Below are 19,400 nucleotides of genomic sequence, written 5' to 3'. Positions count from 1 at the left end.
ATATTTCTCTGTCATACACTTTACTCCTACTGTTCATAAAAGCCTAAACATGCAAATTACTCCTAGTATTTAAAAAAAAAAAAAAAAAAAAAGCAGAGTATAATAAATGAGGCACATTGGCTTAAACAAACAGGGTACAGATGGGATATAGCTGCAGGTAAAAAAATCAACCTGTTCACATTCCAGCAGATGCACACAAACACTCTCATTAATACACAGACAATGGGTAAAAAATACACCTGTGTGGATTACAGCAGGTCCGAAAACACTCTCTGAGTGCAGTAAATAAACACACATGCATTGACTTTTGGTTACTGTGCACACACACACACACACACACACACACACACACATTCATCAATTGGGTTACATGTACGACACACACACACATAAAAAAGCACATTTATCTATAGAATTTTGTACATTGATTGGTATGGACAATACGTATTTTTCTGATGCATGACACAGACACGCGTATAAAGCACAAAAGTAAGTTGTTTCTGATTCTAAGCTATATTTGGCGAAATGACTTACAGAACTACATGTTTCAGACATCCACAAAACTGTGTTGTGCGTGGTGTAAGGATTTGGCGAATCTTGTAAACATGTTTAAACAGCTAGCTCTATAAACTTCATGCAAATTAAAACCTTCAAAGAAAGGAAAAAAAGAGGCTTGAGAAGGTCTCTACGCATTCACACATACTCACGGTAGGGTCACATCAACAGGGAGGCACTAACACACTTTTTTTACGGTCCTTTGGCTTAAATTTATGGTTTCAGTGAAAGTTTGCCTTTGATTCGGCAGCTATAATGTGTTGACCCTGGTTTGAGAAGCTATTTCCTGAGTGAACATCACTGCATGTGCATGTACACAAACATATTAACTCTCTCTCTCTCGCTCTCTCACACACACACACACACACACGTCTTCAGCAAAAACCTTATGAGCAGAATATTAGCTCTAATGCATAAAAAAACAATGTGCAATATACATTAATGTCAAAATACATATAATTCTTTTTAAAATTCTCATATAAATAGCATAAATGGCATAAACTGCTTTGTTTTGAGGGGTTTGTTGAATCCACCACAGGGGCGTGGCCTCGTCAATAGACTGGCTTAAAGCAACTGCAAGTCAAGATAGGCTCCGCCTCCTACAGACTGGTCTCCCATAGGCTGCTTGGCTGACAGCATAGAAGGGAGAGTTACCAAGTCAGTGTTGCCAGGCTAAAGGAGACAGAAAAAAATTACATTTACTCAAGAGACTCCTCACGAGATGCTTATGCCTCATTATTTGTAATAAGCCCCACCTCAAATGAGTGACAGCCCTCCTACTGACTAACTAGCACACCGCCTGAGGCGAATGTACAGCCTGCATGGGAAAGACGCACATTGTGGGTGTGCATGGCAGGAGCCACAGCTGTTTTTAGAATGGATTCATTATCCCATTAGGCAAACTAACAGAAGGCTTCACTCCTGTTGTGTCAAATATATGGTGTCCGCTACGAAACATAAATATTATGTTTAATTCACAGTACTACTCAGTACGTACTAGCTATATTAATATAATAATTGCTAAAGATGTCATGTAGACACACACACACACACACACACACACACACACACACACACACACACACACACACACACACACACACACACACACACACACACACACACACACACACACACACACACACACACACACACACACACACACATATATATATATATATATATATAGTTTATATATGAGGAATTAATTTACTTGATCTCGAAGGGCACAATAATAACACTGGCTTCCCAAAGCAATGGAACAGACGGTCAGAAGTCAAATCGGAGTCAAGATAGAGCAGGCCAATGTGCACCGCACCTTAGCTTGGTGTGTGTGAGAGTGAATTTATACTAGAGGAACCTGTTTAGCTCATTGAGGGGGTGTGACAATGCAACTATGCGATCCTGTTACTCAAACCCACTAAAGCATCTAAATCTTCAATGCTGAGCACTGCAGGGCAAAGGACACACCTTAATGTTCACTACACACCAGCCCTGCCCTGCTTATAAACACACATACATAAGTTTCTGATGTGGAACAAACTAGGACTTGTATTTGGATCAGTGGCGCTCAATAACATTATGAAAGCCCATTTGAAGTTCATTGCTAATACATTTAAATTCTTCAGAGGTCATCAGTGAACCGTTAATAATTGAATTACTTGCTCTTTGGCAGGAAATGAACTTAAATTATCAGAGAAATGGCATTAACGAAATTCCTGTCCATTCCTGAAGTCACATTGGTATTATAATCAAGTTGTGGGTGTATTTTAGACTCACCTGATACCCATGGACCATGCTGAGGATCTCTTTAACCCCACTATTATAAGCGTGGGAAGGGATGTGGCCTTGCATTCGTATTAATGCTGTGGGTGGGGCCGAGATGACAGAGCCTGCCGAAGGGGTGTGGCCAGTAGGGAAGTAGCTGATGTTAGGGGGGGAGCCAGGTGGGCTGTTGAAAAGCAAAAAGCAAATAAGCTAAAGCATGTAAAAATACACACTACCGGTCAAAAGTTTTAGAACGGTAAGATTTTTCATGTTTTTAAAGAAGTCTTCCTCTGCTCACCAAGGCTGCATTTATGTTATTAGAAATACAAAAAAGCTGTAATATTGTGAATGATAATTTAAATTCAGTTATTAAGTTCAAAAGAACAGCATTTATCTGAAATATGAATCTTTTGCAACACATAAATGTCTATACTTTCACTTGATGAATTAAATGCATCCCTGCTAAATAAATGTATTCATTTCTTTAAGTTCCCCCCTCAAAAAAAGAAAAAAAAAAATCTTACCGACCCAAAACAATTAAATGGTAGTATAATGTTACAAAAGCTTTTTATTTCAGATAAATACTGTTCTTTTGAACTTTCTATTCATCAAAGAATTCTAAAAAAAATGTACACAACTTTTTCAACATTGATAATCATAAACGTTTCTTGAGCATATAGATATGATTTATATATTTTATTTTATATTGCTCGATCAAATAGACCTGCTCCAATCACACATCAACTGCTGTGTAAGATCGATAGTTTACTCTGTGGAGCTCCATCCACTTTCTTTGTAGCCTTCCTCAAGCAAGATAATCATATTTTGCTCCTTAAATCTCACACAAACAATCAGTTCCTGAACCAGTTCTTCCAGTATGGAGTGAACTAAAATGCACATTATAGCTATGTTAATTAACCGGGGTGTGACTCACACTCACTTTGTAGCACGTTAGCCTTGTAAACACACCCAGTCCTGGTTGTGCACTTCTTAAAGACAAAGTCATCATTATGTTCAGCCTTTAGAGCTTTATTTGAGCAACTCATCAACAAATTCTGAGGTACAATCCCACAAAACACATTACATTACCCTCAACCACAAACATACACACTTACACAATGGTAGTATGTGAATAGTCAAACTTTGTGAAACCTCTCAGTAAACATAAGACTACTACTGGTGAGCATTCTGACATATGTTGGCTGTCCAAAAGGTAAGGAAGTCACGTATCGTTATGAAGATTCCACCTAAAAACAGGTTCAGACATTTCTGAGGCAATTCAAGTGAATTCTAGATATTGCTAAGCAAATATTTAAACCTTGGATACATCTATGCCTCTATGATGGCTTCATTCCTCAGTTTTGTTTTTTGTACACAGCCACTGGCTTGAAAGTAACAACACTTTGACTAGAGTAGACACATCATTACCTTAAAGATAGATGGTATTCAATTAACCATTAATCATCTTCTGTAAATGAAACTGCAGTGAAGTATTGCTCGTACACTGCATATGTATATGTCCATGGCTTATCCAATAGCTTATCCATTATTAATGAAAAACAACATTAATAGATATAACTCTTACCTGGGATAATAGGTGGTGTAGTTCATGTACAGCTGGTTACTGGCGGGGTAGAAGGCCGTTGTTGGTGCCAGTTGGTGCCGGGGACTCAGCAGGAACTGGGAGGGGTAGATCGCTGTCGGATCCATCGGTAGCACTGCTCCTGCAGGAAGGACAGCTCCAGCTGGAAGGACAGCTGTCCCGTGAGGAAACGTGTACGATGGAGGAGACAAACCTGAAATGGGGGAGGTGGGATATTGAGGAATTATTGAGAGAAAAAACAATATTGAAGCTTCCAGTTATGGACATCAGACGAGATTGTAGCGTCAATCTTTTTGATTGCATTACGGAGATAAGTAAATATTTTTAATAAGATATATGGTTCATGACAATATGACTAGAAAAGTTAACACTGCAAGATATGGAGTGGTGCAGGGATGACGTCAAGACTCGGAAGACTCATTTGCCACTGGTGCCCTCAAGATTTTTGTTCTGTTTTATAACATAAAATTACACACATCCATACACACAATTTTGTTTCAAAATATGTTTCAAAAACATATTTTTTTAATAAGTAACTAGATAAGAGCATTTGGGGTGTGAGTGTGTGCAGTTTATGATGTCGAGAACAAAACATTCAAGTATTGTCATCATGTTATGTTTACCACAGACCATATTTTACTCATAAATGTAAAAACCCCATTATAAAAACCCATAGGGAAATCTTGAGGGAACCAGTGGCAAATTAATCTTCTGGATTTTGACGTCATCCCTGCCTCACTCTGTTAACAATGCGCTAGCAATGATTTTAAAGTGTTTTAACAATCCAGCAAGAATTGAGCTAAACACTGATAACTGAACTGATTTGCTTTTGCTCACTCAAACTCAACCTTTATGCCAATGATTCTCAACAAGGGGACTCAGCAAACGTCCAAGGGGCCCACAGGATAACTTAAATGTCTGCTAAATAATAATTATTATTATATTCAAATAAAATGCTAAAAAAACACAAACTCAAGATGTAAATGAAATCATATTTCTTTCTTTCCTCCCTCAATAACTTGTTTTTATTGAAGAACATACAGTTCTTCAGGGAACACAATATTAATCATGGTTATTTAATTTAGTATATCAATAATACAAGTGTCTATTTAAAAAAGCATTCAAAAATACTTGAAAACTTTTTTTAAAAGCTTGATTCTAAAATGAACTTAAATAATATTTTTATTATATAAATACTGTTATTATTTTAGTCTTTTTCACATTAAAATGACAAACTAAATGTTATTTTTGTTGACAAATTTGCATACCATTTTATGAACAACTAAAATGAACAACTTTAAATAATTACTAATAAAATATAATAAAAATTTAAATAATCAAAGTAAGAATTAAAAGACAAAAATATGGGGGGAAAATTAATAATATCTTGTTCAAAGTATTTTGCCAACCAATTAAAGGGTGTGGTCCTGACTGAACCTAAGCCAGTTACAATGAGTGTTTACGCCATTAAACTGCTTTCGAGTACTGTTTATTGTTTGTCATCAGAGGCTCATGCAATAATTTTTTATGATACAAACAATGAACAATGCACTGCAAATCAACGGTGTAGCCACCAGCAGTAGCCACCTCAAAAGGTCACCCTAAATTCAACCTGTCACACTGTGAACCAGCATCTAAATTTAAGCATGTCTCATAGTTACTGCAGCAGGTACAATTACAAATCTCATCTATCAGTGAATGTAATTTGTCTGAAAAACACCAGTTTAGCACAAGAAAAGTATTTATATTAAAATATATCCCGACTGTATATCTCACACAAAGCATGCAGCGAACCTTAACCCTAATCTGTCAATATCTGCCATTATTATGCAGCTACAAGTCAGGTATGTTCCCTCCACCCTTCAACACGCAGCACACCGCCACAGGCATTTAGGCACCTTTAACCAGACTCAACCTGTGGGATACAGAGGATTTTACGTGCCGCTGTTGGCCATTAGGGGTAGAAAAGTTACCGAGCTGACTATCTATCCAGAATTAGAACCGAAGAAAGAAAGAAATCTAAACTAAAATCAAAGAGAAAGTGCCTTTCCCTGACACACCATGCTTTTGAAAGTACAATTGGTGGCATTTTGATGTGCACTGAAATTTTGTGCACATTTAGATTTCGAAAGATTGTTGAATCACCCCCAAATCAAAGCCCTCCATTCCCCCGCTGTGGAAAAGCATCTGACAAACTCATCAGATTTAAAATGAATACAAATTTTTAAAAATTCACCCAACCAGATTCCTACTGCTCCTCATGCCCATTCCTGTATGGACAGGAAATATGGACAGGACACCCACCAAATGAATGCATGAATAAGTGAATGAATGAAAGAAAGGGGAAAAAACAGGAAGGCGTGAAGCGCCACCTACCCGCACACACAGCTGAGAGAAGCAGCCCCAGAGCCCAGCGGCACTTACGTCGTAACTTACATGGTGGCGGCGAGAGGCCGCTCCTATTGAGCGTTCCCCCCATCAGCACGATGTTCATCTCCTGAGCGGAGCACGCAAACACCTCCACGTAACGCTCCTTCATGCTGCGCTTGTGGCAGCGCTGGGCCGCCAAGAACGCCCGGTCGGCTGACCGCATCTGGATGAAAGCATCACCCGACGGACGACCCTGACCGAACACACAAACAAATGCATAAACTCAAGTTTCAAAAGAATTAAACAAGTGTACATGATGTGTTTCTGTTTTAAATTGTTGATCGATGATCTCACTGGTTTTTTTCCAGCATCTTTTTTCAGGAGCGATTGTTTATTAAGAACAGAAAACTGGTTCTTATCATAATAAGGATCTTATAATTAATCTTAAAGGAAGTGTATGTAAGAATGTGGCCAAACTGGTACTGCAATCACTTTCAAATGACTGTAGCGCGGTGTATCCCCTCTCCCTCTCCCCCCTGACTCGAGGTTGCCAGATAGGCTGCGGCTCCAGCAGGAACGTTTGTAGCTGCAGCTGTGGTAACTAGAGCAAATCTGGCAACCCGGATGCTGAAACACTGCTGACTACGTAATTGGTAAATAGGTGGAGGGTGGAGCTTCAGTCCAAAACGCAACATGCCAACATAATTTGAGGGCTGCAACAACAACTTTTAAATGACAATATCCTGGCCGGACTACTGTTGTCAGTGATATAAGTATTTGAAATTAACACGATTTCTTAATATCTAGTCATATCAGGGCCATTTTATGATTAATTGAAATACATTTCTTACATACAGTTCCTTTAATATAAACTCACTCAAAACATAGGCCACTAGAATACTTCCTGTAATAGATTCCTGCACAGGTTATTCAAAGAAACAACATTACTGCTACTGAATCTACAGCACCAGGCATGTGAATGTGAATGAAAATATGTGAATATTTTATTTACAGAACAAGTAATGACTCTTTTAGAACCAGTTATTTTCAATGAATCAAAAAGCAGTGTATTTCTTTTCCTGAAACAAATGACTCTAATGGGTTCTTTGATTCAAAATCAGTGCAAACTGTTTCAATTGTCCTACAGTCCAATACATGAACTATGAATTGTTTATTTTGATAAACCAACATATGGTGGTTCATTTGACAATGTGTAGTAAATATGTAGCTTTCAGTAGTATTTTATATTTAAAAGAAATTAATGAAATATGTTACCACTTTTCTATTTGTTTATTATTGTTGTTTAATATATAGTTAATCCAATATAATTATTGAATTGCATTTTGAAAACAGAATGTAAAAACTAAAACAAAAACTGTTTTAAATAATTTTATCACGTGGCAATTAAATATTTCATTCAAAAGTTTGGGACCAAATAATATATGTACTGTATATAATATAATAAATATAAAAATATTTTGCATTGATTAAAAAGTGACTAAATATTAGTACGTTGCTATAAAATGTATCAAAATGTAATCCTGGTTTCCAATAAAATATTAAGCAGATTAACTTTTTTCAACATTAATCACAATTATAACACTTTACAATAAGGTCTCATTTGTTAACAGTAGTTAATGTATTAATTAACATGAACTAACAATAAGCAATACATTTGTTACAGTATTTATTCATCTTTGTTCATGTTAGTTAGTTAGTTAGTTAGTTAGTTAGTTAGTTAGTTAGTTAGTTAGTTAGTTAGTTAGTTAGTTAGTTAGTTAGTTAGTTAGTTCACAGTTTATTAACTAATGTTAACAAATACAACTTTGGATTTTAATAACGTATTAGTAAATGTTGAAAAAATATTAATAAAGGCTGTAGAAGTAATGTTCATTGTAAATTCATGTTAACTAATGAAACCTTATTGTAAAGTATCTCTGTAATAATAATAATAATAATAATAATAATAATAATAATAATAATAATAATAATAGTAATAAATGTTTCTTGAGCAGCAAATCAGCATATTATAATGATTTCTGAAGGATCATGTGACACCTAAGACTTATAGACTGCTGACAATTTAGCTTTGCCATTACAGGAATAAATTACATTTTAAAATATATTAAAATAGAAAACATTTTATTTCTATTTTGTTGCTGTTTTTACTGTATCTGCTGTATTACTGCAATTAAATGCAGCATTGGTAAGCATAAGGGACTTATCTCAAAAGCATTTAAAAAAAATCTTACTGACTTCAAACATTTGGAAGGTAGTTTAAAATAATCATTAATAGAACTGTTAAGGAAATAGAGTAATCAAAATCATTAAAATCACTGTGTCTAGCTGAAAATATGCAAGCCAGCTTTTTGTGTGTCTGAGTTTAGTTCTCTTCAGCAGGCTTTAAACTATTGTATTAACCAATGCATGACAGCAACACATTACAAAGGAATGAAGAAACACAAGTCCTGACAAAAGCTGCTGCACTGATTGATTAACCACCCATTTTTATGGATTGGTTGAGCCAAAGGGAGGAACCTCTCTGAGTGTGTGTTTATTATATTGGATTATCTCCATATGAATTCAAAGTCAGTAACGACAGTTAGTAAACAGTTCATAAGGATATAAGTTGGTCTGTGTGCTTACCTGCTGGTTAAGCACCATATGCACTCCATGTGGTTTGATATCAGCAGTGTATTCCCCCAGGAAAACTAAAATGTCCTGGATGCTGGCATCGTACGGCAGACCCCTCAATCTCACGCAGTCCCGAACACCTGTCACTGCTGCCGTTTGGGGCACGAATGTGGGCGGTGGCACAATAGACAGGATGGGGGATGGGGCCACTGGAATCAACGGCGCAGATGAGTATCTGTTCAGTACCTGAAACACAAATGCCGGTTACAATATATGACTGCAAATTTTTGCCTGTTTATAACTCCTGTTGATGATGGACGAACTGAGTTCTAACTGGAGGCACTGATACTGCTTGCCATTATCCTTATATTGTAATATTATCCTAATTGCATGCACAAGTTGCCATTGCTGCCTAACACATTCGTTCTATCTGCTAAACTGAACACACAAGGTTAACTAACCTCATAACATACATGCATTACATTACAGCTGTTATATGGCATATGGACATATAAACTCATCTCTGGCTGATAATAGAACTCTTCCTTTTATTATTAGAGTCTAAATTGTAAAAACAAGCATTTTCTGTAAAGCTGCTTTGAAACAATGTTTTGTGAAAACAGCTATACAAATAAACTTGAAACCATGCAAACACAAGATTGGTGTGTCTATATCCTCAAATGCCATAATATGAAGACAACTTGACCAATGTATGTTGGACCAGTTTTAGAATTGTTGGAACTACAAGATTAAGCCTCCAAAACCATGCACTTTTTGTTTGAGCAAGCCAAACCATAACTTTGGTTTCCTATGTGTCGTGATGGTTTAATGTTTTACCTGTTCTATTGTTCTATTAAATCAGTACAGACTGGTCTAAACCATCTGTACTTTGTTAGAGATAAACCTATAATCCCTTTAAACCCATATATTTTACAAATATTCATACTTTTCCCCATAGTCAGCTTATAGCTAAAATAAGTTGAGTTAAAGGGTTAATTCACCCAAAAATTAAAATTATGTCATTAATTACCCTCATGTCGTTCCAAACCTGTAAGACCTTTGTTCATCTTCAGAGCACAAATGAAGATATTTTTGATTAAAGGCCCAATGAAATGCCTTGAAACGTGTTGCATTATTCAGTGTGTTGACATAATTTCCCCTAAAACGGCTCCAGCTGTTAGCAGCTCCTCCCCTTTTTTGAAACAGCCAATAGCGTTTCGTTAATATACAGTTTGACTAGAGCGCAAGAGCGGACCTTCTCTGTTTGGTTAAGCCAGTTTCCTCTAACACTGTTTACCATCATAATCTCCTCCATATCGCTTTGAAATGCAGCATTCTGTGCAGAATTCAAATGGGTCGATATGTTTGTTGTCTGCGCGGACTCGCGCATATGATCCGCGCTGGATCATATTTAGATTTAGTTCATCTAAATTTAGACCAGAGCCCTTGGGGTGTGTGCGCAGCTGTGAAACTAACGTGAAAACAGACTTTATTCACCTCAAATGAAAGTATATTTACACTGAATCGTTTCCTATCACATATATAGTGTGCTATGTGCCTTTCACCATGTAGAAATTAGTAAATGTGTGTTAACAACTCCTGACCGATTTCAGCCTTAACTTCGGCAGTGTAGGGGGCGGGCTTTAGATTCTAGAGAGCATTTTGATTGGACTGGAGCTTTGACGAGAAAGTGAAGTCTGCGATGATGTCCCCAAAATCTGAGATTCGTTTTCAACGGAAGTGGGAGACTGTACATTTTGAGTGCTTATATCTCCTAAATGCAAATTGTATCATAGTTTTGGAACATACCAGCTTATTCATAACTTTAAGGCTAACACAGTCATAAAAAACTGTTAAAAAACTCATAAAAAACACAGTCATAAAAAACTGCTAAAAAACTTACATTTTTATTTCAGTGGACCTTTAAATTCAAGAGCTCTCAGGCCCCTCCATAGACAGCAATGTTTTAACACTTTCATGCCCCAGAAAGGTAGTAAAGACATTGTTAAAAGAGTCCATGTAACTACTGTGGTCCAACTTTAATTTTTTGAAGTAATGAGAATACTTTTTGTGCACAAAAAATAACTTTATTCAACAATCTCTTCTCATCTATGACAGTCTTCTGAGTTGTTGATGTAGTAAATATATCGCAGCTGTTAAAATGCTACATCAGAACTCCTGCTAACCATTGGCCGACACTGTTCACAGGGAGCACCACGATGCATGCGTGTGATGCTGACACAGGAGCTAGCCAATGGTGAACCGCTGTTCTGCCGTAGAACTCGAAAGTGCTCCACAGTCAACACTACGTCAACAGCACAGGAGACTGGCATGGACGAGAAGATATTGTTGAATAAAGTATTTTTTTTCATTCGATTTTTTTTCCGCACAAAAAGTATTTTCGTCACTTCATAAAATGAAGGTTGAACCACGGTAGTCACATGTACTATTTTAACAATGTCCTTACTACCTTCCTGGGCCTTAAAAGTTTTAATTAAATTGCTGTCTAGGGAGGGGCCTGAGAACTCTCGGATTTAATCTAAAATATATTCATTTGTGTTCTGAAGACGAACAAAGGTCTTACGGGGTTGGAACGACATGAGGGTGAGTAATTCTACTGATTATATATTTATGGTGTCAAAAAGTAGCTATAAAAAAATAACAAATCAGTTATGTATATTGTTATTAGACAGTTAAAAACAAAATCTGGTTGTTTTTATGTACTGGTAAATGTACTTGTTGTAAAAAAAAGAAAGAAAAAAGAGCAGGACCAGTTGCAGTTTGTTGTGTAATAGATTAAGATATTTTTGTTGAAATCTGATGGCTCAGAAAGGCGTTCATTGTCATTTCCTCTCTCAAGACCCATAAAAGGCACTAAAGACGTTGCTACAAAGTCCATCTCACTACAGTGATTCTTCCAGAATTTTATGAAGCGACAAGAATAGTTTTTGTGCGCAAGAAAACGAAATAATGACTTACATAGTAATGGGATTTTAAAACAAATTTTAAATGGTTATGAATCAGCGCATCATCGCCAATGTCACGTGATTTCAGCAGTTTGGCAGTTTGACAAGCGATCCGAATCATGAATCAATACGCTGATTCATAACCGTTCAAAACTTTGTTTTGAAATCGGCCCATTACTATGTAAGTCGTTTTTTAGTTTTTTTGCACACGAAAACTATTCTCGTCGCTTCATAAAATGATTGTAGAGCCACTGTAGTGAGATGGACTTTGTAGCGACGTCTTTAGTGCCTTTTATGGGTCTTGAGAGAGGAAATGACATTGGTGTCAATGAAGGCCTTTCTGAGCCATCGGATTTCAACAAAAATATCTTCATTTGTGTTCCGAAGATGAACGGGGGTCTTACGGGTGTCCAAGGACATAAGGGTAAGTAATTAAAGAGATCATTTTCATTTTTGGGTGAACTAACCCTTTAAGCACATTGGCTTAGTTTCCTTTTAAATTTGAATAAGTTTATCTATCTGTCTTTTGGTATCATTTGGTGATTAAATTGTAAACATTATACTTATTAAATAACCTAACAGCCAACTACTAATATAGGTTGTGATGGGATTCTCTTTTCCTATGTTTTAACGACACACCCTTGAGTATCAAAAACCCCTTACATGTGATTATAATCACACAGCTGAGATAGTCAAACACGCAATGTCTGCTCAAACACAGGTTAAGTTGAGCCCAACTGCATGCAATGGTTTAGTAGCCTTGGCTTGATCATGACAGCTAAAAATTAATAAGAATGAATTCCAAGTATTACTCCAAAATTAGTAACAATGAAACTTTAAAGGTTTTTTACATTGAAGAACAGGAGGACTAAGAGAGTTTATGACAGCTTTTGAAAAGCTAATCTTTTACAGATTACTGAGCTGAGTGTTTGTTCAGTGAGCAGGGCCGTTCAGCTAGAGTACAGTCTTGTACACTCACGTTTTACTTACCCCCCTCTCTGAGTCTGTTCAACCATCCAAACCAATTAAAAAAACACTCCACTCAACTGATGACTTCAAAATAAACAGGAAGTGCTTCTCTCACCTGTTGCACCTCAGCCGCAGTGCTCTTGAACAGCTCTATGTATCTCTTGCCCAGGATGTCCTTGTGTTTTTTCAGTGCATTCTGAGCGTGCTCCTCGCAGGAGAACAGGACGAACGCATCCCCAGTGGGCCTGCCATCGGGAAAACGTACAAACAGAATGCCTTCGGTGCCGTCCGTCACTGGACACGCCGGGGAGAAGAACTGCAGAACCTGCTCTGCGGTGGCAGTGAACGGAAGCCCACGCATGCGTATGATAACTTGATTCTCCCTCGAAAGAAAATTGGTCACTTCATTAGAGGTACCTGTCAGTCAGAAATTCACACATATTCGTAAGCCTCTCAACGTGAAGCTAAAAAGACACAAGACAAACTAAAACAAATGCAAATAACATTAAGAGATCAAAAACTCAAATAAAATCATATACACGGTTTATAAAACAACGCCCCTTATACTAGCAGAACTAGCACATTATTATCCACATACAGGGATGGGAAAGAAAAGGAGTTCCTGTTCCAATTTCTGTTAACTATTCTAGTTCCTTAGCTTTTTTAGTTATTTTAAGGAAAACATATGTGGAAAAAGAAATGCCATTTCAATAATAAATCAATAATAAATAAGTGTAAATCAATTCTCACTAAAGAGAGATTTTTCATTTGCCCTGGAATCACACTACACTGTTTGAACTGTATATTTTTTGGATTCACTAACCAACTCAATCATTTGGGAATCAGACTACACTCCTATGTTTTTTTTATTTTAATGGAACCGGTTTTGAATAAGAATAGATTAGTCATGGAATTTAATTAACTAAAGAACCAGTTCTGAATAAGAATAAGAACTGGTTCTCAGTTGCCAACCTACGGAGCCCCGCACATGACATGCAAGAAGGTACATAGTGCGCATGATTTACTATTTCGTTCCCTTGATTTATAAATCGTGTGCACGTTACACTAATTCGTTCCCTCGATTTAAAAATTGTGTGCACAATTTAGCAAATCGAGGGAACTAATTAGTAAAACGTGCGCACTATTTATAAATCGAGGGAATGAAATAGTAAATCATGCGCACGATTTAGCCTACTAGTTCTTTACTGCATGTCATGTGCGGTGCTCCGTACCAACCCTATCCACATACAAGCCCAAAAAACAAATCTCTTTTTACCTCCTGCTATCTTTAGAAAGTCTTCACCTGTTGCCTTGTAAACCTGCAATGAAAAATAATGTGATGAGAATACTACAAAGTTACATGTAACAGGATTTCATACAGTACAGTTGGTTAAAATGATATTGAACTATATTTTATAAATTATATTTTAGTATTAAAAGCTTTATGAATGTGTGTGTACCTCAATGTATCTGGTGCCCATGTGATGCTTGTGTCTCTGCAGGGCCAAATCCCTGTGCTCTTCACTCTCAAACCGCACTAGCGCTTCTCCGTTCCTCCTGCCCTGAGCATTCAGACACAGTGCAGCACCTCCTCTACACACACACAGTCAATCATCAGACAGATTGGTGCTGTGCACACACTGTATAACGAAAATTGATTAAACCAGAGTTGCCTGTAGGTTGTTTGCATACTTGGCAATGTTGAGACCCCTGAAGAAGCGGGCGATGTCCTGATCTGAGGACTGCCATGGAAGACCCCGGGCTCTGATCACTGTGTTATCATCCACCCTCTCCATCTTACTGCTATACACATACATACAGTTTAAACAGAAACGTATACAAGCAAGCAGCATAGCAAAAATATTTAATATATCAAGTGACCCTTCTCATAAAACTGAACAAGATGACATCTGACAGTTTTATTTAAATAAACACTTCATAATAAAAAAGGTATGTGGTTCTTACTGATCTTAGTGAATAAGAGCGGACACAGTTTAATTCACATCATTTACTTTTCAGGATTTATTAAATAATAATTAAATAATCAAATACTAATATCCTCTGTGAATTATATCCAGCACAATTAGAAGTGGCACAGCAGCAAGTTTGTGTTAATATTTAAAGTAAAATTTTAACATACATTTCCGATCTCCATTCTATAGCCCTTTGATTAATTTGCACTCACAAACAAAAATCGTAATATTTTAGAGTTCTAACGAGAAAAATGTATATTCATTATAGAAAATCCCATGACTTTACTGTGATATTTTGTATAAAAGAAATCTAATTTCCTTGATATTTCCAGGTCTACAAAAACAGCACAAAAAAACAAACAAATTCTAGTATGCTTATAATATGGTTGATGGCAACAGTTGCTAAGGTAGAACTGGTCGTTAACTGGTCAAAGGATTGACTGAACACAGTTGAAGACAATTTTTTTTTTGTTTAAATAAGAAAGAGCTCTTACCAGGTGCCCGTCTCAAACTTGTCATTCACTTTTTCGGGTAAGGAGAATTTGTGGCCTATGACGAAGAATAAAGAAGGTTCATAACAAAAACACTTGAATATTAGCTCTATGTCTGCAGACAATAATATAGTAAGTATAGTTGTAAGAACTTACAGACAGGCTCCGAGATTAGTGCTAAAACGATTTCTGACATCTGCTGCACTTTGTAAGCAGTGGAAGCATGAAGAGAAGAATCGACAACCACATTCAAGTCTGATTGCAACCGAAGTCAAGGAATACAACATCTGTGTTTAGTGTTACTGCTGACACCTTAATTACTAGTTAATGACAGATGCAAGGAACGACTAGATCCGGGGTTATAATTGCAGAAGGACCGTTGAAAACTGCAGTCTTCCATAAAGAAACATAGAGGGAGAGAATGACTTTCGATTAACCTTTCTTACTGGGCAGAAGGCTGTGCTATTGCATTGTGTGTTTGACTCTGTTTGTGTGTGTGTCTGTGTGTAGGCATTAAGACGTTACAGAGTAGGTGTGGCAGTTTAAGCTTGTTGGCTAAACACTCCTGGCTTTCTATTGCTGGCTCAATTGAACCCACACTATTGTGAGTCTATTTGCATTTCAAAACCTTGGGATCCTGAAGCCAACACCCTGTTGCCTATCTTTCTCTCACATAAACACTCAAATACAACTTCCTCACACTGGCTGTCAAAGAATTATATTAATCTACTCTCATCCACTTAAGACTTACAAAAATATACCAAAAGATCAAATTTGACATGTTTTTAAGGATACAGTCAGCCATGACCTGAAGTTCCAAGTCTTTCAATTCCCCTTCTGATGGGAATTTCTTCTTGAACTCTTTCCGTAGGTCAAAGAACGAGAAGAAACACTCAGGCAACAAAATATTCTGAAAAACACAAAAGAAAGCTGTCAAGAATACCCATTTACACTCATAAATTATTAGATACACTTTTTACAAATATCACCCGCACACTTAAGTTGCAGTATGGAGTTTGATACCTTGCTGGAAGCCTCGGGATGCAGGACTTGACGCACGTGTAGCTGTCCATCTGTACAGAGGTAGAAGGTATTCCCTGCACCTGCGTCCACTTCTGTACATAACTTCTGATTCAACTGCACACACAGACACCCTTTGAGTAAACGGCACTTTTTTTGTGGCATTTAATACATACCCACAAGGCTGCTTGTGCAAATATCAATCCGCAGGCTGTTAAATAATGTGTTTAATAGTGTGTACGGCTATGCAACCATTCATTGGAGTCTAACTGTCCTTTGAAATGGTCCACTCTCAAATGCAAACATCCTTATGTATTTTGAACCACACAATTAAGTCTATAAAAATCAAGAACAGACTTATTTCAAGATAAATGCCAACCTGTCAGGACAGATTATTTGAGAATGTGAGAATGATCACCTGTTCGATGGACTCCTCAAGCGGATCAGCAGTTGTCAAGGCATCCTCTGTGAGTCCATTTCCCTCCTGACACTCCTCAGAAAGCTCAACATTATCTGGTTTGACTAGCAGTTCATTTACTTGACCAGCCTAAATGCAGAAAGGAGAGAAATGCTCACTTCCAACATATACATTTACATAGGCAAATAAATAGATGGATGTAAAATAGATAGATAGATAGATAGATAGATAGATAGATAGATAGATAGATAGATAGATAGATAGATAGATAGATAGATAGATAGATAGATTGCATACACGCATAGACAGATAAATAAATAAATAAATAAATAAATAAATAAATAAATAAATAAATAAATAAATAAATAAATAAATAAATAAATAAACGTGGCCGTACACATTTACAAAAATCTGTCATATTGGCTAAATGTAGGCTAAAATAAAATATTTCTAGTAATTTTCAACTCCACCAGAATTACAACACACACAAACGCGCATACACACGCATACACCATCATGGGGAAATATGAAATTACCTTTTTAGTCGCTAAATCCACAACTTGCCAAACCAACTGTACAATTTCCTTCTCATCTGATCCCAACTGGTCCCCACTTGCGCCAGATGTGGTGGTGAATAAAAGCACCAGATAATCGGGATTAACCGTCATTTTTAAGAAAGAAAAAAAACTATTGTCACCACCCCGATAGCAAAAGCAAAACCCTAGAGATCAACTCCAGGTGACAGAGAAGCGAAGAGCCCAGTGACCCCACACCTTACGGACAGATCAGTGCCGGGTTCGGACTCGCCTTGATGTGCCCCGTGGCCTTTTAATTGCGTGAGAATCGAATGCAAACCAGTCCGAAACCCCTGGCTCTGCTCCGCAATGGCTGCTTGGATCGCGCTGGTTTTGTGTGCGCCCTACCTGGCCACCGCCCACGTGACACAGGTAATAGATACCTGCCCAAGAGAAAGCCCTCCTACTGCTGCTGAGAAACAAGGACGTGGCAGGGCATGCAGAAAACGCGCTCGCTCGTGCTACATGATGTGAGGGAATTCAGGATCTGTTTATTACCTGTTGACACTCTACTAATAAAATAACCCAGCGTTAACACCTGCTACCTGCTATCAATCGCGAACAGGATGTATAGAGCCTGTTTGTGAAAAGGCCGCAAGGCCTAGTTCACTATCATTTTAGAACTGTTCTTCTAACAGCCTGACAAAACAAATCCATACCCATAAAATACATATTAACCAAAAGGAACACCTCTATATTTAAGTAAGTGTAATTGGCAGTTATAAAGCAGTCATAGAGTGTACATCCTCTATTACCAGATGCAGTCATTGAAAGAGAAAGTATAGCCTTACCAACCCCCTCAATGCAACAAAATTTTACTTACCAACACATTATTTTACCGTCACTTTATTATGATGGAGAGTGGAAAATATAGGCCACACTTATTTAACAATGAAAATCATATATATATATATATATATATATATATATATATATATATATATATATATATATATATATATATATATATATATATATATATATATATATATATACCTGCTGAAGGTGGTTGGTCAAGAGCTGTGAGAGATTCTATCTTTGTTATATATATATATATATATATATATATATATATATATATATATATATATATATATATATATATATATATATATGCGCATATATTTTTCTGTGCACAGCTCATGGCCAACCACCTTCAGCAGTACTGAGACAAGGGTTGCACCATTACGCGTTGCACCATGAAAATCCCTGAATGATTTCAGTTTGTGTGTTTTTATTAGTACTACACTTTAGCGATGTTTTCTATTTTTGTTAGCACTTATCTGACTCTTTTAGATGATGATGCATATTTTGTAAAGAGGCTTCCTCAGTATGAGATGGTGAAACTGTAAAAATTGTAAAGCAAAAAATAAAATTAAACAACTGATATATGATTTCATGTGAAAACAGCTATTTATTATAATGTGTTTTTGTTTTTTGTTCTAATTTTTCTGTTACAATCTTCTGTAAATGCGATTTATTTTATTTTATTGAACAATATCAATATACAAACTCAAGTAGGGAACAATAATATGCATATGAAAATATACACAGATGATGTAATTAAATCTAGTTGTAGGCTCTACCTATCATTTTGTGTAAAAAATTTTCATAACAATAGCATATTCAGTACAATAAACACAGCATTAAGGGGGCGTGCAAAGGGAAAAAAATAAGCATCTGAAAAATCTAAAATGCAAAGAAACATGACTTTATTTAATTCTAAAAATGTTAAGAAAACCCCAATCATTACATATTTCCAACGGCACTGGACTTCTTTAATTTATTTGGAAGAATCACTCAAGTATTCTAGTAATTCATTTTAATAATGTTCTGTTTAAAAACTTTAAATATGTGAATTAAATACAGAAAAGGAGAATTGTATTATAGCCAATATATATTTTAATTTAAGTGTTGTTATCTGAATTTGAACTTTTGTATAACCTATTACCATTAGGCTAAAGTAGGCTTGGGCTATATGTGCACAATACGATGATTTATATACCATTATAAGATTATGCAATTATCGAAATCTAGAAGTCCAGCGCATGTGATAGGC

General features: G+C 36.5%; 1 protein-coding gene across 3 annotated transcripts; it reads right to left on the bottom strand.

Annotated features, from left to right (window-relative positions):
• Positions 1 to 15: 15 nt before the first annotated feature.
• On the bottom strand, positions 16 to 17,696 carry esrp1 (epithelial splicing regulatory protein 1). 3 transcript variants are annotated; one of them, XM_067448638.1, is made up of 15 exons: positions 17,303 to 17,696; positions 16,767 to 16,895; positions 16,352 to 16,465; positions 16,124 to 16,238; positions 15,485 to 15,583; positions 15,332 to 15,386; positions 14,557 to 14,667; positions 14,325 to 14,457; positions 14,141 to 14,183; positions 12,980 to 13,281; positions 8,942 to 9,175; positions 6,350 to 6,548; positions 3,908 to 4,118; positions 2,335 to 2,506; positions 16 to 1,227 (listed from the first exon to the last, which is right to left on the bottom strand). In XM_067448638.1, the coding sequence occupies exons 1-15, from the start codon at positions 17,432 to 17,434 to the stop codon at positions 1,120 to 1,122; spliced, it is 2,157 nt and encodes a 718-aa protein (XP_067304739.1). In that variant the 5' UTR covers positions 17,435 to 17,696; the 3' UTR covers positions 16 to 1,119. The 3 variants fall into 3 exon arrangements, with proteins under 3 accessions (XP_067304739.1, XP_067304742.1, XP_067304741.1); XM_067448641.1 differs by having other exon boundaries at positions 6,362 to 6,548; XM_067448640.1 differs by having other exon boundaries at positions 14,557 to 14,664.
• Between the last annotated feature and the right edge of the window lie 1,704 nt (positions 17,697 to 19,400).

The sequence above is a fragment of the Pseudorasbora parva genome, chromosome 7 (assembly GCF_024679245.1).
Source record: "Pseudorasbora parva isolate DD20220531a chromosome 7, ASM2467924v1, whole genome shotgun sequence".
Classification (NCBI taxonomy): Eukaryota; Metazoa; Chordata; class Actinopteri; order Cypriniformes; family Gobionidae; genus Pseudorasbora; species Pseudorasbora parva.
The sequence above is the reverse complement of the archived record's forward strand: the minus strand, read 5'-3'. Positions and strand labels throughout refer to the sequence as shown.